Source organism: Vigna unguiculata, chromosome 10 (genome assembly GCF_037176805.1).
Source record: "Vigna unguiculata cultivar grain cowpea cultivar isolate G323 ecotype 2 chromosome 10, ASM3717680v1, whole genome shotgun sequence".
Classification (NCBI taxonomy): Eukaryota; Viridiplantae; Streptophyta; class Magnoliopsida; order Fabales; family Fabaceae; genus Vigna; species Vigna unguiculata.
The window spans coordinates 48,464,821-48,489,469 of record NC_140801.1 but is presented as its reverse complement, the minus strand read 5'-3'; the positions used below and the strand labels follow the sequence as shown (position 1 = coordinate 48,489,469).

Below are 24,649 nucleotides of genomic sequence, written 5' to 3'. Positions count from 1 at the left end.
TCAGTCCTAATTTTATTTTTGTGTTTAAATAGGTTCTAAATTTTGTCAATTTTATTCAATTTAGTCCCTTTTTGCTAATATGATTTAAAAATGACTGGGACTACATGTGTCACTTCGTGGGTATTTTTTTTAAGTGTTTACGTGTCAACCCTATACACATGTATATGTGTCAGAGTTAATGTTCTATGTTCAATTTAGTTTTTATATTCCTTATTTTTATTCAATTTAATCCAAATTTTGTTTAAAATTAAACAATTTTCTCTCTCTAAAAATTGAGACCAAATTTAATTTTTATAACCTTAAACCAAAAATATTTAATAAAAATATCATTATAAATTTAATATAAAAATTAACTTTGCTTCTAATTTCGAGAGGAACATAACTGCTCAATTTTACACAAAATTAGGATTAAATTGAACAAAAATAACAGATATAAGGACTAAATTGAATATAAAACATTAGATCTGACAAATGACACGTTGTTGGGTTAACAAGTGGACATTTAATTTAAAAAAATAAAAAAAATATATAAAAAATAAAAAAAATCACGAAGTGACACACACTGTTCATTACATTTAATGATTTAAACAATGTTAAAAAAAACTAAATTGAATAAATTTGAAAAAAATTGAAATCTATTTAAACACATAAACAAAATTAGTCCACAAAATTTGACAAAAATTAGGACAAAAAAATTATTTAAACCTTATATAAATAAATTTAAGTTAGGTATATTTAATTATCCTAGGATTTTACACATTAAAATAAATTTTTAAATTGTTGATGAAATTTTAATTACGTAAATAAATTCAACAGTAAACAAAATTTACAAACAAATCTTAGTTATAGAAATAAATTCGTCAATCAAATTTATCAATTAATTAGAATTTGAATTACTGATAAAAATATTTATCAATAAAATTTACGATAATATAGAATTGTTATTATTGATAATTTTTTCTATCAATAACTTTCTTCGGTAAAATGATACTAAATTTCCCGCTTTCAACTTTTACCATTTCATGATAAATTTTGTTTGTAAATTTGTCCACAAACAAGATTTTTTTTTTTATTACTGATAGATTTAAAAATTAGTAATAAATAGTTGTAGGGCTTCACTATCTTTACATTTAATAAATTTCTAAACTTACTATTTTATTTTTTTAATCTCTTTCGATTTATGAATATACAATTTTTATAATGATAAATGAATGGGTGTAAATAAACATTTAACATACTATGAAGGAAAATTTATTTTGATGGTTGTACTGTATGTCTCTCGGTCAAGCGGCCAAATCTAACTCTTAGGCCTAGCGGCCAGTGTTGAAAAACTACTACATCGAACGGTCAAACGGCCTAAGAATAAATTGTTAGACCATCGGTCGAATGGGCTCAATCAACCAGCCAGGCGATCATTAAACTATAAGACTCTCGGTCAAACGGTTAAACAACTAAGTCATGGACAAGTCATGTTCATGCCCACCGGTCCATCGGTTGCACCTAGTCGAGCGACACGAACCCTCGATGGCATACCGGTCGATCGAACAAGTACGTGTAATACCTAACTATAACACAATCAATGAACCAACCCTCGGTCGATCAATCTCTTTAGACTTCTGAAGTCCCTCGAATGGGTCAGTCGGCCGGTCGCATTATCAGACAGCCAATCAATCGAGTTAATTAACGTTAAACAAGTCGACAATCTTGATTAAAGGATCATTGGGCCGTAATTAAGGAACCCTAATCACAGGCCCACACAGAAAACTATAAATAGGGCCCAAAGGTAGGTTGGTAAGGATCTTAATTTCGCATTTATTGCAACAGACATTTTGATACACCGATCGGTCCTTTCTAACTTAAGCATCGGAGTACTTTAGACAGGTACCCCCGATCGTCATTTCAGCCGATCGAGCTTAGGAGTGGATTTCGTTGAAGTTACAGGAGTGGAAGAAGGCAGCGCAGGTCGAAGAGGTTCTTAGCAGGCACTCGGTCCCTACCCCGAAACATTTTGGCGCCCACCGTGGGGCCGAGCAGTCTTCTTGGAGAATATACCCATATGGTGACCACGAGGAACCGAAACAGCAACATGGACGGAGGAAGAGTGGCTGATGATCAAGCGGACACCAGAGAAATGATAAGGATGATGCAGCAGAGGATGGAGGAGATGCAGAGGAATTATGAAGCGCAGATGCAGATTTTACGGGAGGAGAATGCCATCCTTAGGCAGAAGGAAGAAGGAATCCCGTCGACGCCTACCGTACCCGACCCAAACAGGTTAAGTCGGGTACAACAGCACAGGGACGCCGAACGGGTAGAGAGCCGCCTCCCCCCTACAGGACACGAGCAATCACAGCTAGCTCGGATTGAGAAGACACAGGCCTCAAGGGGAAATCCGTCACGCACGGTGGCGGAGAGCTCAGGGGCAAACGACGGGGGCAGCCCATCGCGCCAACCGATCCCCGCGTCGGGATCCTCCCCCTTTACTTCCTATATTTTGGAGACGCTGCTACCGGAGAAGTGGAAAATGCCGACATTTGACAAGTACGACGGTACGACCGACCCAGACAATCACATGCGAGTCTTCATGCACCAGATGATGTTTCACGCCGTCAGCGACCCCATCTGGTGCCGAGTCTTCTCAACTTCGTTGACTGGGGAGGCGTTGGAGTGGTTCTCCGAGCTACCGGCCGGTAGTATTGACTCGTTCACCACTTTGAAGGCAAGGTTCAGCACACAGTTCGCGCCCCTGAAACCGGCCATTCTGACGGTCGATAATCTGGTGAACATCCGACAGGAGGATGGGGAATCGCTGAGGAGTTACCTAGATCGGTATAATTGGATGTCGGTCAAGATAAAAGGTCTCAGCAACGAGATCGCGCGACATCACTTCTCTTATGGACTCCAGCCGGGAGTTTTTTCGGACAAGATAAGACGTAAGAAACCGACGACGATGGAGGAGATGAGGGAACGCGCGGCCAAATTCATACAGATGGAAGATATGCAGGAGTTTAGGGTGAAGAAGAGGGAGAAGGAGGATGCTGCACTCCCAAAACCGATCGCGCCCAGACCGAGTAAACTCGTAGCCCGACCCACCGAAAGGAAGCCACCCAAGTTTACCACTTACACTCCTCTGGCTGTTCCCTGGGCCAGGATCCTGCAAGAGGCCTTCAGCGCCGATTCGCTCCCCGCGGTTAGGAAGAAGCCTCCGCCACCCGAGGCCGACGGCAGTAAGCATTGCCAGTACCATCGGACAATCGGGCATACCACCGAAGAGTGCCACACGCTCCGCGACAAGATAGAAGAGCTCATCCGGCAAGGACACTTGAAGAAATACATTCGACAAGATCGTCCCCCGCGGAGTCCAGTGAGGAACCGAAGCCCGATGAGAAGGGTGCCCCCATCTCGATCGGAGAAGAAAAGGGAGCCCGAGCGCGAGAAACGAAGGAGAGGACCATCCCGATCACATCGGAGTCCAAGAAGGAGCCGCAGTCGTAGCCATGATAGACCCCTGAGGGGCTACATCAATACCATCTCCGGAGGGTTCGCCGGAGGAGGGTCGAGCTCCGCAGCTCGCAAAAGGCACGTTCGGGCGTTGAAGTCGGTTCATCTGGTCGAGAGGAAGATCCGCTCGATGTCTCCCATCACATTCACGGACGACGACTTCAAGGCGCCCGATCCCGATCATGATGACCGGATGGTTATCTCGATAGAGGTGGCCGAGTACGGGATCGGGAAGGTGTTGGTCGATCAGGGAAGCTCTGTCAACATCCTATACTGGAAGACTTTCCAGAGGATGAACCTCTCCGAGGACCTGATTGTACCATACAATGAGCAGATAGTAGGTTTTTCGGGTGAGCGGGTCGACACGAGGGGATATGTGGACCTTCGTACGAGGATCGGCTCAAGGAAGGACGACCGAGAGGTAAGGATTAGATTCCTTTTGGTTGAAGCTAACACCTCGTACAATGTATTGCTAGGGAGACCCTGTTTGAACGCTTTCGGAGCGATCGTGTCTACCCTGCACCTGGCCATGAAGTTCCCGTCGGACAGAGGGACAATTTGCACGGTGCACGCGGACCAACAAGTCGCCCGACAATGCTATGCCGCGGGATTGAGGATTACTCCTTATAGTCGCCCGCGAAAACAACACCGCTCGAAAGTAGCGATGACAGACCTAGACCCCCGAACGAACACGGAGGATCGGTTGCAACCAGAAGGAGAGACCAGGGAGATCCCGGTCGGGAGCCAACCAGGACAGGTCACCAAGATTGGGGGAGCCCTGAGCGCTGAAGACGAAGACCTCCTCAAGACGGTGATCTTGGAGAACAAAGATCTCTTTGCATGGTCGAGCGCGAACATGCCTGGCGTCCACCCAGATGTGACGTCCCATAAGTTGGCCACCTTCCGAGAAGCTCGTCCGGTTGCGCAGAAGAAGAGAAAAATGGGGGAGGAGCGGAGGAAAGCGGTCGAGGATGAAGTCAGGAAGCTCGAAGGAGCGGGTTTCATCAAGGAGATCAAATACACTACGTGGTTGACAAACGTCGTCATGGTGAAAAAGGCGAGCGGGAGGTGGAGGATGTGCACAGACTTCACGGATCTCAACAAAGCCTGTCCGAAGGATGCATACTCGCTGCCTAGCATCGACAGGCTGGTTGATGGAGCCTCAGGACACAACTTCTTGAGTTTCCTAGATGCCTACTTAGGGTACAACCAGATCCCCATGTATGGCCCGGACAGGTCTAAAACGACGTTCATCACCGACCAGGCCAACTTCTGTTATGAGGTCATGCCGTTCGGCCTAAAAAATGCCGGAGCAACGTATCAGAGGCTGATGGATCGGGTCTTCAGGGAGCAGATCGGTCGATCTATGGAGGTGTATGTTGACGACATGGTCGTAAAGTCCCAAACGTCCGAGGTGTGTGTCTTCGGGGTGCCGGCAGAGAAATTCCTGGGTTTCATGCTGACCGCCCGAGGCATAGAGGCAAACCCGGACAAGTGCGCTGCTATTGTCGAGATGAGAAGTCCAAAAAACCTGAAAGAGGTCCAACGGTTGATGGGGCGACTGACCTCTCTAGCACGCTTCTTACCCAGGCTGACGGAGAAGGTTAGGCCGATACTGAAAATCATGAAGAGGCAAACCGCAGAGAAATGGGACGATCAGTGTGAGCTGGCGTTTCAGAGGATAAAGGAGATGATCAGTAGTCCTCCCATAATGTGCCGACCGGTAGAAGGATTGCCTCTGCAAATATACCTGTCAGTATCGGACGACTCGATCAGTACAGCCTTAGTACAGGAAGCCTCGGAGCAGCGGCCCGTTTATTTCATCAGCCGAGTATTACAGAGCGCAGAAACGAGGTACCAGCAGATAGAGAAGATAGCTTTGGCGCTGTTGACGGCCGCGCGCCGATTGCGCCAATACTTCCAGAGTCACCAAGTGATTGTCCGTACCGATCATCCCATTGCCAAAATACTCCGGAAGCCCGACTTAGTTGGTAGGATGATCGCCTGGTCGGTCGAGTTATCCGAGTTCGGTCTTAAGTACGAACCTAGAGGATCCATCAAAGGGCAACATTTGGCCGACTTTGTAGCTGAGCTCCAAGGATCGATCCCCCTATCGGAACATATTTGGAGACTCTTCGTGGATGGGTCATCGAATAAGCGTAATGCTGGAGCAGGGATCGTCATTGAAGGACCGAACGGCTTCACGGTCGAGCACTCCTTGCAGTTCAAGTTTAAAGCCTCGAACAATCAAGCAGAGTATGAAGCGCTGATCGCCGGGCTAAGGCTAGCAAAAGATTTAGGAGCGGCGAAGTTAAAATGCAACACCGATTCGAAACTTGTGGTAGGACAGGTACTGGGAGAATATGAGGTTAGGGATGATTTGCTGCTCCAGTACTATCATAAAGCTATTGAAGCCATGAAAGAATTCGAAGAGGTGACCATCCATCACATCCCCCGAGCGGAAAACACCAGAGCCGACAGGCTATCTAAGCTAGCGGAAGGAAAAGAGAAGGGTCAATTGAAGACAATCATTAGGCAAACCCTGATGAGACCTTCAACGGGAGAATGTGCTGCAGCAGATCGGTCGGCGGACTGGATCGGGGAGGTGCGAGAACTTTTAAAGAGATGCGAGGATGGCGAAGAGATCAGACCGACGGAGAGAAGACGAGCACTCTGGTTCGTGATCATCGGAGAAGATCTATATAAGAGAGGCTTCACAGCGCCGCTCCTCAAGTGCTTGTCAGCAGACGAAGCGAAGTACGTCATGAACGAGGTCCATAACGGCATTTGTGGAATGCACACCGGTCGGAGGACGATGAAAGCGAGAATACTCCGAGCAGGATACTTTTGGCCGACCATGGAACAGGACTGCGAATCTATGATACGCAAGTGCGAGGGATGTCAAGCCCATGGAAATGATGTAAAGAGGACTCCGACCGAGTTACATAGCTTAACAGCCCCATGGCCGTTCGCTCAATGGGGCATGGACATCGTCGGACCTTTCCCGGTCGGTCGAACGCAGAAGAAATTCATACTCGTAGCAGTGGACTACTTCACCAAGTGGGTCGAAGCAGAGGCTTTGGCTAACATCACTGCTCGGCAAGTCCACTCTTTCGTCTGGCGCAACATCATATGTCGTTTTGGCCTCCCCCACACGATCATCACCGACAACGGCCGTCAGTTTATCGACAAGAAGTTGAAAGACTTCTATAAGCAAGTGGGGATACGACACGTAACCAGCTCGGTCGAGCATCCCCAGACCAATGGTCAGGCTGAGGCTATGAACAAGGTTGTAGTGGCTGAGTTGAAGAAAAGGTTGGGAGAAGCTAAAGGAGCATGGGTTGATGAGCTGCCACAAGTCCTTTGGGCCTATCGATGCACGCCGCACGGGATGACGGGGGAAACTCCTTTCAACCTGACGTATGGTACAGACGCTATGATGTCAGTCGAGGTAGGGGAGCCAACTCTTCGGCGGGACATGCGAGATCTCGAAGTCAACTGTGGCCGATTGCGCGAGGAATTGGACTGGACGACCGAACGAAGGGAGCGAGCAGCCGTGCGAGCCGAAGCATGCAAAAGGATGGTGGCTAGAAGGTATAACGCGAAGGTCAAACCAAGGAGCTTCATCAGGGGAGATTTGGTATGGAGGAAGACTAATGAAGCACGCAAAAAGCCGACGCAAGGAAAGCTAGCGCCGAACTGGGAAGGCCCGTTCCGCGTGACTGAGAGCCTACAGAACGGAGCCTATCGGCTAGAATACCTGAGCGGCAAAGAAATACCCAACACATGGAACGCCTCGCATCTCAAAATGTATTATAGTTGACTATGAATAAAATGAGCGTTTCATGCAACTTCATCTAACAAGCTGACCGACGGGGCTCCCTACGGGACCCGAACAAAGCCTGACCGAACGAGATGCGGACTTCCAAGAGGAAGTCCCGCTCGGTCAGCACCGATCCAAGCGATCTAATTAACCCAACGGGTATATAAGTGACACGAGCTGTCTAAGGCGATTGAGGTACTGCGTCTATGATAAACAATTAAAATTGAACGCGCCAACAAGAGTCAACCGTGCGGGTCAAATAAACAAGAAAACATCGCAAGAAACAAGTCGAAAATTAAGGGCCGATTGCCCGGCGAAACGTCCATATTAAGCGCACCTGAGATTAAAACGGATAGATGTAAAATGGCCGACCGCCCGCGAAAAATAATAAGGAAAATTGTCAATCGCCAATACCAACAAAGAAAGAAAAGCAAATCAGCAGGATAAGGAGAAAAGGGCGCTTAACATTTACATAAGTGTTCTTCAAAAATAGGCCTAATAACCGATCGTACGCGATCGACAACACAGTCGATCGGGTTCGATCGGTTATGTCAAAATACAAATTAAAAATCAAGTGCTAGCAGGGGGATCATTCATCTCGTCCAACCGCTCGAAGACCTTTTCCAACTTCCCGTCGACCACCCCCAGATGGACGTCAAACCGCTCGGGAGAACAGTTGTAGTAGAAAACGGCTTGGTCAACGGCACTCTGGAAGCCCGCCTCATACTGAGCAAACACTTGCTCATCGGCCACTCGCAGCTCGGCCTGGAACTCCTTCGCCTTCTTCTGCCAATCTGAGGCCGATCCGGCGGCAGCCATATGCTCTAAGGTCAGATCGTCGAAGCGTCGTTGAAGCTTGCGAAGTTCTTCGGCAGCTTCACCCGCCTTCGCTTGCTCGGCCTTCGCCCGATCGTCGGCGGCCTTTAGCAGTCCAACACACTTGGCATGCTTAGCTTTGATGCCGCTTAGTCGATCGAACTGAGTCTTCAGACCAGCCGCCGACGCCTTTACCTCGCTCAGCTCTGTCTTTGCCGCTGCGAGCTCCTTTTCTAAGTTCTCCATTCTGCTCCGGTCGGGGCGAGGAAACTTAGTATATAAGGCTGCAAGCCTAAGGGTAAGCTCCCCGGCTGTCCGAAGGGCTTCCTCTTCGGACACATCCTTCAGTGCATCCGTCAGTCGAGGTCCCAGCTGGAGGGAGACCTCTTTGTCAAGGCGGACATCATCGCCGAGAAAAGCGCTCGCCAGGGAGCCAGATGTCTCCCCCTTCTTGTACTTCTTGGACGGCCGGCCGGTTGGGGAGTCGTCTGTCTTGGATTTTTTCCCCTTGTCCACAGCAGCAGCAGCAGCAGCGCCCGAACCGGGAGGCTTCACGATGAAGCGAGGTCTTGAAACGACACCCGAAGCCCCAGTCGGAGCGGTTGCTGCAGGAGCGCGACCGGTGGAAGGTGCAGCAGGAACACTCTGAAGAGGCGCCACCTCCTCAGGAACATCTTCTTCCCTTCGTCGACTCTTGGCGCGAGCTAGAAACTCGGCGTTAGAAACGGTCGTCCGGGCCATAATATCTGCAAAACAGGAAAGGCAAATAAGTTAACTGCAACGGATACAACAATCAAGAAGATCAGAACAACTAACCATAAACCGCCCTCGGCAAATCCGGGTAACGGAGGCATTGGATCAGTGGCCGCGGTGGGATCTTGTCGGGTAGGGTCTTGAGGACGGCCAGGTCGGCCCGCTCGGCAGGAGTCAACCGCTCGTCAGGCCACGCATCAGTTGGAGGGGGAAACGCCGTCCAATACAGCGGAAACTTCGGGCGATTCTGTTCATCGAAAATGAACCTGCTTCCCTTACCAGGAATCGCGACCTTAAAAAAGCCGGTCTTGAAACCCTTGTAGGAGGCGAGGTAGAGGGAGAGCAAGCTTTTGTTCGCCCCGAGAAAGGAAACCCAACCCTTCGACGCCGTCGGTCGAGTCTTGTAGAAATGAAGGAACAAAGGCATGGTGGGTGTCAGGCCGGTCGCCCGACATAGAACGTCGAACGCTTGCATTGACGCCACGCGTTCGGGTGTATCTGCGTCGGTGCGCACTGGATCTGACGGAGGACTGCCATCTGCCAATCGGCAAACGGCACGGTCAATCCCAAGTCATGGAAGAGGCAGGCATACACATAGAAGAAATCTAGCCTCGCCTCTCCCTTCCCGTGGCACACTCTCTCGTTGCCGGCGCAAACTTTGACTCGAAGGAGCCCGTCTTCTACCTCGTCGCTGAAAATCCTGGTCCGCTCAACTAGATCCCCCAAGTCGTTGCCCCAGCGAAACCTTGTCGCGAGTGTGCGCGGCTCATAGGGAGCCCAATCATATCCTGGTATCTCTGGCAAATCGGCTTCCTCCCCCTCCTCGCGGACGTCGATGCCTATGACGTCCCCACTCTCATCAGAAACAGCGACCTGCTCTACCGCTTTATCGACCGGTGGCTCGGCATCGGGGCTGCCGCTTAAGAGGATTGGGGAACCTGTTGCGCTCGACACTCCCCCGAGCGAAGTCCCCGACTCGGACGAACCGAACAAAGCGGAAATCGACCCGGCGCCCCCAGACCACCCGACCGCTCCACCCGACAGACCATCTGAGCTCGATGCGCTGGAAGACATTTTTACCTGCAAGCAAGAGAAGACGATCGAAGATTCGGCTAGAAAGAGAAAGGAAAACGTGAAAATAACGACAGCCACACAAACCTATTTATAGGGGGGACCATGGGACACATGGCAATCTCAGGACCCTACGATCACATTCAGATCGACGGTCCATACGTCGCGACGCTTCAAATCATAACTGCTAGGCACGATCTACGATGCAAGATAACCGTTGGGACGCACGGGCGGTCAATCGGCACAACGGCCCTAGTAAACCTCTTTGCTTCTTCTCCATCGCTTGAGGCTGGGGGGGCTTATGTACTGTATGTCCCTCGGTCAAGCGGCCAAATCTAACTCTTAGGCCTAGCGGCCAGTGTTGAAAAACTACTACATCGAACGGTCAAACGACCTAAGAATAAATTGTTAGACCATCGGTCGAATGGGCTCAATCAACCAGTCAGGCGATCATTAAACTATAAGACTCTCGGTCAAACGGTTAAACAACTAAGTCATGGACAAGTCATGTTCATGCCCACCGGTCCATCGGTTGCACCTAGTCGAGCGACACGAACCCTCGATGGCATACCGGTCGATCGAACAAGTACGTGTAATACCTAACTATAACACAATCAATGAACCAACCCTCGGTCGATCAATCTCTTTAGACTTCTGAAGTCCCTCGAATGGGTCAGTTGGCCGGTCGCATTATCAGACAGCCAATCAATCGAGTTAATTAACGTTAAACAAGTCGACAATCTTGATTAAAGGATCATTGGGCCGTAATTAAGGAACCCTAATCACAGGCCCACACAGAAAACTATAAATAGGGCCCAAAGGTAGGTTGGTAAGGATCTTAATTTCGCATTTATTGCAACAGACATTTTGATACACCGATCGGTCCTTTCTAACTTAAGCATCGGAGTACTTTAGACAGGTACCCCGATCGTCATTTCAGCCGATCGAGCTTAGGAGTGGATTTCGCTGAAGTTACAGGAGTGGAAGAAGGCAGCGCAGGTCGAAGAGGTTCTTAGCAGGCACTCGGTCCCTACCCCGAAACAATGGTAATCTTATTTTGATATTTAATAAAGTTTTATACACACTTCATATCTAATATTTTATCTTTTAATTTTGTTCTTTTTTTTATAAATACAAAATCAATTTTTTCATGATTAAAATATTTTAAAAGTATAGATTATCTGCGAGTAATGTAAAAAAAAAAACATTTTTCATCATTTTAGGTCTTAACATTATTTTGGTTGGCAATGTTGACTCCATGGGTTATTTATGATATATGCTCATTATCATTCACAATCGTCTCCAGCAGAATTCTTTCTCCGCGCACAAACTCAACCCTTGGATCACTTTTTTTGTTCATAGTATTAATCAATGGTTGAGAATAACATTTTGCTATATCCAGCAACAATCGACTTACCATGATAACTATCTTAATCGCAATTGCTGAATTTAGAGTTATTAGTTTTTTTTAAAATTCACTGGATCAGTTTAATATTTCTATCTTTTAAATGATTGCTGATGTATTTGATTGAAAAAACTTAAGAGGAATATTAATTTTTAAATGATAAATTAGTGTCTTTGATTAAAATTTAATTTGTAAATATTTGTGATAAAATAATGAGCAATAATAACTCAAACAATTCATATATATGCATGAAATCTCTTAATATAATACTCCAAACAATTGATGCAATCATAAATGTTAGAATGAGTTCAAACCATTAATGAAATCTCTTAAATATAATAGCCCGTTTTAATTATTCAGAAGTTGTTGAAAGTGCATCAGACTCTTTCTCTCGCACAGCAACCCGTTTGATGACTATAAGGTGACAGTGAAATTTATGCTCTCTTTGATAAAGACGAAGCTGTTTAGATTAAGAAAAATATGATATGATTCGAAGGGATATGAATGAAAAATTTATGAAAGTTTGTGTATGATGTAATTGATAATATTTAATAAATTATAAATTATTGTTATTTTTAAATTTGAAATAATTTATATCAAAGACTATTTAATTTATATTTCCACATTTATTTAATTAATTAATTTGAAATAGTTTGAAATAATTAATGTTATAATAATTAATTAATTTACAAAAGTTATTTATTTGAATAATAATAATAATATATTATTATTATTATAAATTATAAATTATTATAATTATTATTATTACTGTTAATATTTAAAAAAAATAGTAATTAAATATATACGTATAATTATTATAATTAAAGACGTAGTTTGAAACTGCATCTGGAATTTACACATTCCATATATTAAATTAGGAAGCAAGAAATTGTATTTTATGCATAGCCTAAATTCGCATTTAAAAAACGGAAAAATGATATATATATATATATATATATATATATATATATATATATATATATATATATATATATATACACACAGAGAGAGAGAGAGAGAGAGAGGTATCAAAATACAGACTTAAGAATGCTTCGTAAACTTAGAGAGAGATCAAAATACAGACGTAAGAATGCTTCGTAAACTTAGAGAGAGAGAGAGAAATACAGACTTAAGAATGCTTCGTAAACTTAGAGAGAGAGAGATCAAAATACAGACTTAAGAATGTTTCGTAAACTTTATTTTTGGTAATTGTGGCCATGGCAATCAAAATTAAAAGCAGAAACAAATTACGCATCACGATTTGACTCTTGCTAATAATTTGAAGAGCAGAAACAAATTGTATAACAGAAACTAAAAACAGAGAAGAAGATATATGATATATATCTGTGTGAGAAGCTTGAGTTACTTAGTATAGGTGGGAGGAGCAGCTGCATCCCTCTTGATGTTGTTGAAAGTTATCTTCCTCCACACCCACGCAAGCATCTTCTTCACCACCCATTTCTTGCGTCTGCATCTTTTTCCTAGTACCTTCATTACAAAAACAATTCATCACATATTAATAATAACTCTATAAATATGGCGATGTTCCAAAGCATAGGCATACACTACCTCATTATTCTTCGTCTCGTTGCCGGAAGAAGGACGTCCATTACCAGAATTTCCCATTGTTTGCGAGAAAGAGGAGTTGAATGTGTTATAGCCATGAAGAGAAAAGCTGTTTGCTTTTATTATGTCTCTACCATGTTTCTCTCTCATGTCCCTACCATGGCTTTGAATTAAGGAAGCTACTACTAATGTATACAAAATTACTAAACAACCCTTGCTACCACTTAGCCGCTTTGATGTCCCTATCATGGCTATGTCGCAATCCTGTGGCATCCATGAAAATTACTATAATATCCTTAAGTTAATGAGCCCTTTGACTACAAGTTTTTGACACCAACATGACTAACGTGGTTGTAGACATAGTATTGAGCTATTCTCTCACCCACAAAAGGTTGTGTGTTTCTTTTGTAATGCAGAGAGGGAGAAAGGGTTAGGGAGAAGAGGTGTTAGGGATTCTCTGTCGTGCAGTGTGGAAAGTGTTAGGGAGAAGAGGTTCTTCTCTGGCGCAGAGCACGTAGAAGGGGTTTGGGAGAAGAGATGAAGCGCGTCTTTATTGGTGAACCTTGGGTTGAGGGAGAAGACCAATTTTCATCATCCCCTTTTGGAAGCTTCATTGATGTTGATGAACCCTAACACAACCCAATTGGTCGAAGGATTATTGTTTTCATGGTAGTTGCGTTAGGGTAGTGGCTCCTTCTCTTCTTGCGATAGGGTGATTCTAAGATTGATTGTTGCACAAAAGGTGCTAAGCATGTCATCACTTAATTATTAAGTGCTCGTTAAGGTAAAAGTAGTAGTGACATAAGGTGATGTGAATGCGTGATATTTTGGTCAAATTATCCCACATTATGCTATATTGGTATATCTACCATGATGTTGCCGACCTCTTCAACTATGGTCATTCCAGCTACGTCACACTTTGTAACCCTTACCCTTTCAATTTGATGTTTCAGACTTGCATTGGCCCATATGAGTTGAAATTGACATTGAAATTCTCTTAAAGTCTTTGAGGAGCAAGTTCTTCTTAACGTAACTTTCGCCAAGGACTCGTCGTCCTTGTTTTGAGTAAGGGTTTTGTTAAGAAATGAATTTTAAGCCTAACTCATTTTACAAAATAGATTTGTAAGGTGAAATTTGCATCCACTTGTATATTATAAATTGCCTTTGTCTCTAGTTTCAAAATCTTACAGTAGAATGTTCGAGTATGAACAAAGACCAAGAGGGGTGAATTTGTTTCATAATAAAAATTATGTATAATTACTGATTTGGTATCCAACTTTTTCGTTAACTTCAATTTGGTACCTATACTTTTGATTTGTTCAATTTAGTACCCAATTATCTAAAAAGATTTAATCTGGTCATCTCCGTTAAGTTGGAGTTAACATCGTATCTGTACAGGACACATGTCAAGCCGTGAATATTTTTTTTAAATTATTATTTTTTTTTAAAAAATTATTTTTTTTTCAAAAAATTTAAAAACTATCACGTGTCAGTTTACCATCGTGCCACGTGGCAGCTTACAATCATGACACATGGCAGTGATAATAGTTGTATTCAATTTAGTCTTTTATTTAAATTTTTGATTGAATTTAGTACCCAAACTTTTTAAAATGATCCAATTTCGTCCTCTCCAATTTGAGACCAAATTAGTAAATAAGCTTAATTACAACTTATATATACATGTTACAATAATTTTTTCTAGTATATACATCAAATCATTTCACCTAAATACTTAAATTATTTTATTTTTTACATTTTTTACCTTTGTAATTTTTTACACATGAAATTTTTTACACTTGTAAAAAATAAAATAATTTGAATATTTTGGTGTAGTGATTTGATGTATAAATTCAAAACAATTATTTTAACATGTATATATAAGTTATAATTAAACTTAGTTACTAATTTGGTCTCAAATTGGAAAGGACAAAATTGGATCATTTTAAAAAATTGGGGTACTAAATTGAACCAAAAATTTAAATAGAGGACTAAATAAAATACAACTATTATCATTGCCACGTGTCATGATTGTAAGCTGCCACGTGGCACGATAGTAAACTGACACATGGCATTTTATAATTTTTTTGAAAAAAAATTAAAATTAAAAAACAAATTAAAAAACTATTTTTTTTAAAAAAAATAAAAATTCTATGGCTTGACACATGTCCTGTACGGACACAGTGTTAACTCCAACTTAACGAAGAAGACCAAATTGAATATTTTTAGATAATTGGGGTACTAAATTGAACAAACCAAAAGTAGAGGTACCAAATTGAACTTAACAAAAAGTTGGGGTACCAAATCAGTAATTATACCTAAAAATTAATACTTCAAAAAAAATTTCCAAAATATATTGTTTAATTAAATTTTTTTTAATGTAACTTTATATAATTAAAGAAAGTAGGAAAAAAGAATATTTGCACATAATATTTATATTGGTTCATATCAAAAGACTGTACATCTAATTGTTAATACCTCAAAAGAGGGATCGACTCAATCACTAAAATAAACACACCTATAATTACAGATAAAAGAATTTAGAGTTTAGAAAACACCTCTCTAAAACATAAGAGATGAGAGACAATTCCTTTATTTTTTGACAAATATTAATTGTATAATCATCCATCACTTAAAAAATAATATTTAATTAGATTAATATATATTATATAAAAGATATTTACTTTTTATATTTATATATATTATTTTTAATTTTACTCTTTAGTAACCATTTTTTAATTTAAATAATTATTTATAATATATATATATATATAATCTTTTTAAAAAATATTTTTTAAATATTTATAATAAAATATTATTTATCTAATAAAAAAAATACAAATTATTTATATTTATATTTATTTTGAACAAAAATTATTTTATAATTTGTTCCTACCACACGCCATATAATACATGTTTATTAAAGAAAAAAAATAACACGCGCATGTATGTGTTTCCACAGAAAAAATTCCCAGGATTTATAAATTAAAAGACTTTAAATATTTACATAGCATTAGTGATAGAGTGAGATTATAAACAAAAAAGGTGTTGTTTATAAGTGATACCGATAATTCTTATGGTAAAGGAAGTCGCTTTCCTGAGAAGTTGGGAGAAAGAAAAGAGTGGTGAGTGAGAGTGAGAAATCAGAAGAGAGAGAAAGAGATGGAGGTTGGGTTCTTAGGTTTGGGGATAATGGGCAAGGCTATGGCAACCAACTTGCTACGCCATGGCTTCAAAGTCACTGTTTGGAACAGAACCCTCTCCAAGGTCTCAATACACATTCCACTAACTTTTTCAAGTTTTAGTTTTTTCTTTTACTGTTACGTTTGTGTTTGTTCTTGTAATGATTTCTTTCTATAATACTGGTTGATTATTGTGGTTAATATAAGTTTGTGATTTTTTTTTTTGTGTAATTTTAATTTGGGGTTCCGTAGCATAGTTTCTTCTCACATAGTTAATAACCATACTTCAAGTCGCACAGAAAGTTATGAGCTGAGGTATTACTCCTGGCGTTTTGGAATGCAGCATAGCAAATTTATATGTTTTCTTATAGATGATGTCAGACAAGTGACTTCAGAAAATTGTGTATTCCGTTTAACACTTTATGACATGGATTTGGCTCTCTAAAATAAGGGTTAAGTAAGTAATCTCATCTTTTGTTGAGAAAATTAACTGTTGATATTACAACACATCCACTTAAGTAAGTAATCTCAATTTTTAATTCTTTTATTGGATTCCTTAGTTTACCTTCAGACATGAGTTTCAGTTTAGATATACTTTGTAGTCAGCAAATTACAGTGTTTATTAACTATAGAGCTCTCAATATATGTGTTGACTTAGCAACTTCTGATTGTAGTGTGAAGAACTTGTGCAATATGGTGCTTCTGTTGGAGAAACGCCAGCAACTGTAGTCAAGAAATGCAAGTATACAATTGCAATGTTATCTGATCCTTCCGCTGCTTTATCGGTCAGTTGTTGTGAATATTATTTTGACTAGTAACTTCTTTTTTAGCTCTTATTTGAATTCTGTTTGTGGTGACTTTCTAGGTTGTGTTTGATAAAGATGGTGTTCTTGATCATATTAATGGAAAAGGTTACATTGACATGTCAACTGTTGATGCTGATACATCCTCCAAGATATCTGAGGTTGGTATACCCAGCTGATGTTAAGATTTATTTTCCCTTCATTTGAAATTCATCCCGTTTTCTTTTCTCTGTTTGAGATATATTTTTCTTTTGATTTGTGTAAATTGTAATCTGTCTACTTCTCCAAAATTTAGAGACTCTTGTTGTTAAAGAGAGGTTGCAATTAGTAATGTTGCATGGCTTCATTTTTCATATTGCTCAGGGTATTTTGTGTGAAAAGTGATATCATTTTTGTTCTGTATTCTATTATCCCTGATGTAATTTAGTTTGCAGTTTTCTTTGTGGAGTCTTCTTTTTTAGTATCATGATTCATGCATCGAAAGTTTTTATCTAATTGTAAGTTTGTTAATATTGTCATTATTTTGTATTTGGGCTTTCAAAATTCCTGTATAAAGGAAGTTAAATTAGCTGGGAAGTCAGTAGTACTGATTTATTTTTGGACGAGGAATAGTTGATATATGAAGTTAAGCTTTCCCAACCGTATAAATGTGAATAGGAATGCAATATATTACATTATTTGCAGATTCTTGCTGTAGAACGTTTTAACATCTGCAACCCCTAAATAAATAAATATAAGCTTCGTTCTATTTGTCCTTGTGCTATATGCATGACTTAGGTTATTGTAGTATATTATCTCTGTCAGTTCATACTATATGCATAAGATGGTACTTCACATTTTACCTACTAAACCTTTCGAATGGAAAGAAAACCATAGGCAAGTTGCTATTTACAGACCTTATTTCAACAGGCAATCAAAGAAAAAGGTGGTTACTTCCTTGAAGCTCCTGTTTCGGGTAGCAAGAAGCCTGCAGAAGATGGCCAACTGGTTATACTAGCCGCTGGGGACAAGGTATTTCTAAATGTTATTCTATAATTGTTGATAAATATTCTTCGCAAGCTTCTCTGTTTTTCCTTTAACTATGCGAGGGTGTTGAACTATTCAGATGCCTCTTCTCTGCATCAAATGACATGTTTGCATGACTGGATGTTTTCAGAGTATAGGATGCATAAGATATATCAGCGACCCGTTAATGCCCTCAAAACCTTTTAATGAATGTATATTGATAATCAGTGTTCTCCTGGAGTACTCTGTTGATTTCCCAAAACAAAATAAATTGATGTATATTTGAGTTATTTAAGCAATATTTTAGTGTTGTAAAATGCAATCCGATGGCAATAATGTGAAGGTAATATCTTCAAATTGTGGAAACATCTTTTGCTTATTGGTATTCAGACTGGCTACTAAATTTTGAAAATGCATAAGCAAAGGAAATTGTTGTGAACCAACTATTCCATAAATTTCTGTTGCAAAGGAGTTATTATAGATGGGTAAAACATCCTTTTTTTTCACGAAGGTTAGTCATGATCTTAACATAAAACAAAGTTATTATAAAGAGAGAGAGAAAAATGGAGAAGTAAGCAAGGTTGCAAGACAGATGTGTCTGGTGCCCTCAATTTATGTAACATATAAAGGGTGACCAATGCAGTTTTACCCCATCAAGGAGACTGTTTCTAGGTTTTGAACCCACTGACTTCCTATTCCAGATCTCAAGTTATTGCCTGTGTTCATCATCTTGTGTAACATGTGTACAATTAAAATAAGAATATTGCTTTTGATGGGTTAGAACCCTTGTAATTATTGCAGCAATTTAAATGGAGACTAAAAATAAAGCAAGTTGTCTCACAATTTAATGTTAGTAGGACATTGGTACTCTTTTTATCTTTTGGGCCTTTTCTCTCCCATTGATAATTTAAGTGTTGTGCTGGCCATTGGAAATAGTCATCTGTTAGGAGAAATGTGTATGTTCTGCACTATTGATGCTAGTTAAGCGAAGGAGCAACCACAGTTAACCTTTTCTAAATTTATTATGAAGGTTAGGCCATGTATTTTCTGTCTGGGAATGTCCTGATAGAATTTTGTAAATTAAATGTTTAATGCCTTCTTCATCGTATGAGCCCTTCATTGAACGTGTGAATAACCCTACAAATCAGACTTCAAGCCCGTTGAGTCAAGCCAAAAACTAAAAGAGAAAGAGAAAAGTGTTCTCGGCAAAGAAAGCATTACTATGTTGTCAGATGTCTGTTGAAGTTGGGTGTGTAATTTTGACGTTAGGCTTTGTTGATATCGTGTGTGTTGGGAGCTGTGACATGTGTGAAATATGCAGTTTGTGAAATATTTGTTTTTGTTCAGGTTTAATTAGATTTATTCTTTGATTTGATGTCCATAATTCTAGAATAGTTCAAAGCTGTATCTAATAATCGGAAAACAATATTCACATTTCCTCATATTCAAGTCTGTGTGAAAGTGCTCTCATTCAGATTCCTTGTACTAAACTGCTCCATACTGAGGAAAATACAAGAAAATTAATATGCATTGTGCATATTTCTGTACATTAAAGTCGTTGATTCTTTTGACATGCAGGCATTGTATGATGAAGCACTTCCAGCATTTGACATACTGGGGAAGAAGTCTTTCTTTTTGGGTGATGTTGGAAATGGTGCAAAAATGAAACTTGTTGTTAACATGATAATGGGCAGGTAATATTTTCTTCCCCCTTTTCCTGGCTCTATCATTTTTAATTTGGAGTGGATAGGGGGGATTGCAGTATTTTATGAATCAGCTAACAAGAAATAATCATCCACATTATACTATTAGTATTCCTTCTTTGGCTGCAAGCCAAATGGATTGCATGTCCATTTTTTCTGTCTTGTTCTGTAAATTAGTTATTCTCCATTACAGTGTGATGAATGCTTTCTCTGAGGGACTCACACTAGCTGAAAGAAGTGGTTTGAGCCCTGCAACACTTCTTGATGTGCTGGTAAATAATTTCAACCACGGAGATTTTATTGCTACCTTTTTTTAGTGCCATTTTAAACAACAATTGGGTAATTTTTTGTGTGCAGGATCTTGGTGCCATAAGTAACGGCATGTTTAAATTGAAAGGACCTACAATGCTTCAAAATAGTTACTCCCCAGCTTTTCCCCTGAAACACCAGCAGAAGGACATGAGGTTAGCTCTTGCTCTTGGAGATGAAAATGCTGTATCAATGCCAATAGCAGCTGCAGCAAATGAGGTAAAACTATTTTTTTCTTTTTGTGGCAAAAAAAAAAAAAAATGAGAGATGCAACCCTTTTATTTTCTATATTATGCTTTTATGTTTAAAGACTATCATGTCTAAAAAACCCTGTTTTTGTAGGCTTTCAAGAAGGCCAGAAGCATGGGGTTGGGAGACCATGATTTTTCAGCAGTTCATGAGACTTACAAAGCTCCTCATCATTCATCTTGACTGCATAAGTTTCTCAAGTGATTAAGCCACCCTCTGGTCAACAGTGTGATGTGAACCTTCTAAAATATATGTTTGAGCATTGGTCATTATTGTAGAATCTAGTTGAAATAAATGAACCTTTTAAAATTTTGACACCATGGCAAAAAAACAAGCCTTAATGTGTGAAAAAGAATGTAAGTTCAACTCATTGCAACTGTTCACTTACATTAACGTTTCAGTTTAAGTGAGTGGTTTGGAATGGGTTGCATGTGTATCTTATGAACACTTTTTTCCCTGTTCATCTTCAGTTATTTGTTAGATTTGTGATGTGTGAGTCATATTGGATGGTGCTGAATTGCATTTGGGTGAAGGAGTGGTAGTTGTTTTATACAGATGAGATAATACAGACCGTTTTTGTTATTATATATGATGCAGAGAAGTGTCTGAATTTCAGTTTAAATGTAAACAACGGCTCATATTGGAACGAACATACATCGATTAACCAATTCTAATACAAAAACAAGGTTGAAATCGAAATTTAGCAAAAATAAGGATAACTCTACTTTAAAAGTATTTCACCAAAATTATAAAATCATGAAATTATAAAATTTTATAAATTTACATGTGACGATAACTGTACAGGGTAATGAGACAAAAGAATAATTATGTCACTCGGTTAAGGTCACTTCACCCAATAGTTGCATCACAAAGTTAATAGAAAAATTAATGAGCTAGATTCAATTGAAATGTATAATTGCCTTCAAAACTCAATTTACTAATAACTCAATTAAAACTCAATTTATTAGGAATTCAATTGAAAATTCTTAAATTCATTAAAATTCAAAATAGGAAGTTCATTGAAAATTTCTTGTTAAAACTTAATTAAACCTAGAAAAATTACTTTTAACTACAGAACTCAATCAATTTATTATTAAATTAAGTAGGGGTGAGAAAAAATCTAATTTTCTTGATCCAATCCACTTTTACTTCCATCCAATCCATTTAAAATTCATTTTAATGGATCTGGATTTCAACCTAATCTACTTTTTATATATTTTATGGATTAAATATCCATTCTATAAATCAAGATTTTCAAATATGGATAATCCAAAAAATCTAATCCAAATTTTCAATTTAAATTTTTAGTTGGGTTAGGCTAAAGGTTGAGATAGACTAGGCTAAATTCAGACTCGGACGGACCTTACTTGATGACCTGTACGGACGGGCCCAACTACCAGAACAGGTTTCGCATGCCTAAAGACATGAACGGGCTAGGCAAGCCCGACAAACTCGAACCAAGCGGACATCATGACCCAAACAGACCCAAAGACCCAAACGGCCCAAGCGGGTCCGAAGACCCGAACGAGTCAGGCGGGCCCAAAGACTTAAACGGGTCAGGCGGGCCCGATGACCTGAATGAGTCAAGCGGGCCTGAAGACTAGAATGGGTCAAGCGGGCCAGATGACCCGAACGGGTCAGACGAACCCAAAGACCTGAACGGGCCAAGCAGACCCGATGACCAGAACGAGCCAAGTGGACCCAAAGACCTGAACGGGCCAGTTGAGGTCGATGACCCGAATGGGTCAGGCGAGCCTGAAGACCTGAACAAGCCAGGCGGGCCCAAAGTCTCAGATGGGCTGGGATAGGTCATCCCAATGACTCGGACGGGTCGTGCCCGACGACCTATACAGACTGGGCAGACCTGACGACCCTGATGGTTCGAGCAGGCCCGACAACCCTGATGGATCGAGCGGGCCCGACGACCCTGATGGACCGAGCGGGCCCGACGACCCTGATGGATCGAGCAGGCTCGATGACCCGGACAGGCTGAGTTGACCCGACGACCCAGACATGTTGAGTTGCCCTGACGACTCGGACGAATTGTGCCAGACGACCCGTACGAACCGGACAGACTCGATGCCAAAATGGGCCAGGCGAGCCCAAAGACCTGGATGGCCTAGGCCGGACCGACCTAACGATTCAGACAGGTCGTGCCCCACGACCTATACGGACTGAGCAAGCTCGAGACCTTGATAGGCCGAGCGAGCTCGACGACCTGAATAGGTTGAGTGGTGTTGGTTTTAAAGACACAAGTTTTAGAAAATTCAATTTAAATTTTCTTTTATAAAAAATGGATTCTGGATTTTGAATTTGATCCAAATATTTGGATTGGATTTAAATCTTGATCCAAATATTTGGATATGGATTTTAAGAAAATCCAAACTTGTTTTGCTGAAAAAATGGATTTGGATTGAAAATCTAATCCAATTATTTGGATCTAAAATGGATGTGGATTAAATCATTAAAAATTCAATTCATGTCCACCCCTAAAATTAAGGGTTAAATATGTTTTTGGTCTCTCAAGTTTCAGTGAATTTTGAAATTAGTCTCTCTTCGAAACTTTATACTAATTTAGTTATTCATCTTTAGAAATACGTGGATTTAGTCCTTCTGACCTAATTTTGTTAAGTTTATTTGTCATTTTAAACACATTTTATGATAATATTTGAGTTAACATTGAAACGAAAATGTGGCAAACGGTATAAACAATTCAAATACTATCATGAAATGCGCTTGAAACGTCAGATAAACTTAACAAAATTTGATTAAAAGAACGAAATTCACGCATTTTTAGAGATGGGGGACTAAATTGGTCAAAATTTTTGAAAATGGACTAATTCCAAATTTAACCGAAACTTGAGAGACCAAAACCATATTTAACCCTTAAATTAAATATAACACATTATATTAGAATGTTGGGAGGTGGAAATTGTTTTTAAATTATTTTAATAGTTAATGTAGTTTGAATTTCTCATCTTTGGATTTACTCTTTGCTCGAAGTCTCGTTTTGATCTCTTTTTCCTTGTTCTTTCCTTCAACTAATTATATGATCACTTTCTTCATCTTGAAAGTTGCTCTGTTAGTCAGTTAGAGGCTATTTTATATCATTGAATAATAGAGTTTGCATGTTATAGAAAATTTAAATTAGAGAAGACGAGCCAGAAAATGACGAGCCAACGTTGATAACTTAAAAAAAGTGAAATGAAATTGAGATTAGACTAATACTATAACGAGCAAAACTAGTATATTGAATATTTTTCTTTTATTTTGAATACATGAAAAAGTTTATGTTTATAAACGATGTTAAAATTCTTGACCAATAATTTTTGGAAACTAAAATAATAAATTCAAATTAATGTTGAATTCGCTTGGAAAACTATTTGGCTCCATTATCTATTATCTTCCTGCATCATCATGCACGTTAACAAATTATATGAAACAATTATTTCACTTTTACTCGTCAACAACACTCATCACTGATTCAGCTATGTGAGAGAACACTTCAAATTAATATTGTAAGCTTGTGATTAGTAAAAAAAAATAATTAAAATTCACAAAACAAAATGTTATTTGACTACTTGAAGTGAATATAGGAATTACATGGTTATTTGAAATTTTCGATTAACGAAAATATAAGAATTTTGTTTTAGAAAGACTTAAATTAACATTCACATGTTTATAAGGATGTACAACAGTGATTTCAATTATTATGTTAAAGAAACAAAATATTTTAATCAGACTAAAATTATATTTAAGTATTAATTTAAAAAAAAAAATAGGGGACTAAAGAAAGATGTCTACAAAGATGTCTAAAAATTTAGAAAAAAAAAGATGTAGTTTTTTCAGGAATTTGAAGTTGAGAAAGTAAGTTTCCTATATTAAAATTGTCAGTTTTAAAAAATATATCATAAAAAAATGTCTACAAAGAATGAACTAAAGAAAAAAAAATAATGAAAAAAAAAACTTGTGAGAACTATGTTAACTATTATAACTCTAAATCTTATGTTAGATCTAGGAGTGACAAAACGGGCCAGTCTGACCCGTTTTTGGTCCATTGAAAACGGGTCGGGATGGACCAGTCCGTTAAGAGAAAAAAGATCAGAAATTTCAGCCCAGCCCGTCCGGTAACGAGTTAACAGGCTAACGGGCCAGTCCGTATACATGTGATTTGAAAAAAAAAATGGCAATACCAATAGCAGAAATGTACTGGATTGTGATTAGTGTTGTATTGTGTCTCTTCATGGGTCGAAGGGTTCTTATTTATATTTAGTTATTCCTTTTTATCATGATTATGCCAAAATTAAGGAGTGACAACCTTTTTATCATGATTATGCCAAAATTAAGGAGTGTCATGTCATGCTTGATTTTTCTCTTATAATTAATCTATGAATTGGACCTTTATTACCCAATATAGATAGGGTCCTTCAATGATTTGGGATTATTCTTCCTTAAAGTTTATATGC

The 24,649-nt window shown here is 39.7% G+C and overlaps 2 protein-coding genes across 2 annotated transcripts; both read left to right on the top strand.

Moving 5' to 3' along the window:
* The first annotated feature begins 2,056 nt into the window (after positions 1 to 2,056).
* On the top strand, positions 2,057 to 7,324 carry LOC146883391 (uncharacterized). The gene has a single exon (XM_085667535.1). It carries the CDS (start codon positions 2,057 to 2,059, stop codon positions 7,322 to 7,324), a length of 5,268 nt encoding a protein of 1,755 aa, XP_085523661.1.
* Positions 7,325 to 15,938: 8,614 nt separating this feature from the next.
* Positions 15,939 to 20,646, top strand: LOC114165868 (glyoxylate/succinic semialdehyde reductase 1). Its single transcript, XM_028050480.2, has 8 exons — positions 15,939 to 16,199; positions 16,789 to 16,899; positions 16,980 to 17,078; positions 17,827 to 17,928; positions 19,501 to 19,616; positions 19,819 to 19,897; positions 19,983 to 20,153; positions 20,277 to 20,646. The coding sequence occupies exons 1-8, from the start codon at positions 16,095 to 16,097 to the stop codon at positions 20,364 to 20,366; spliced, it is 873 nt and encodes a 290-aa protein (XP_027906281.1). The 5' UTR covers positions 15,939 to 16,094; the 3' UTR covers positions 20,367 to 20,646.
* The last annotated feature ends 4,003 nt before the right edge of the window (positions 20,647 to 24,649 follow it).

Excerpts from the sequence above, each read along its gene's own strand:
- LOC146883391 (XM_085667535.1), top strand. The coding sequence starts at position 2,057 with ATGGTGACCACGAGGAACCGAAACAGCAACATGGACGGAGGAAGAGTG.
- LOC114165868 (XM_028050480.2), top strand. The coding sequence starts at position 16,095 with ATGGAGGTTGGGTTCTTAGGTTTGGGGATAATGGGCAAGGCTATGGCA. Across the intron at positions 16,900-16,979 it reads ATCCTTCCGCTGCTTTATCG|GTTGTGTTTGATAAAGATGG; the intron begins GTCAGTTGTTGT and ends GTGACTTTCTAG. Across the intron at positions 17,079-17,826 it reads CATCCTCCAAGATATCTGAG|GCAATCAAAGAAAAAGGTGG; the intron begins GTTGGTATACCC and ends TTATTTCAACAG.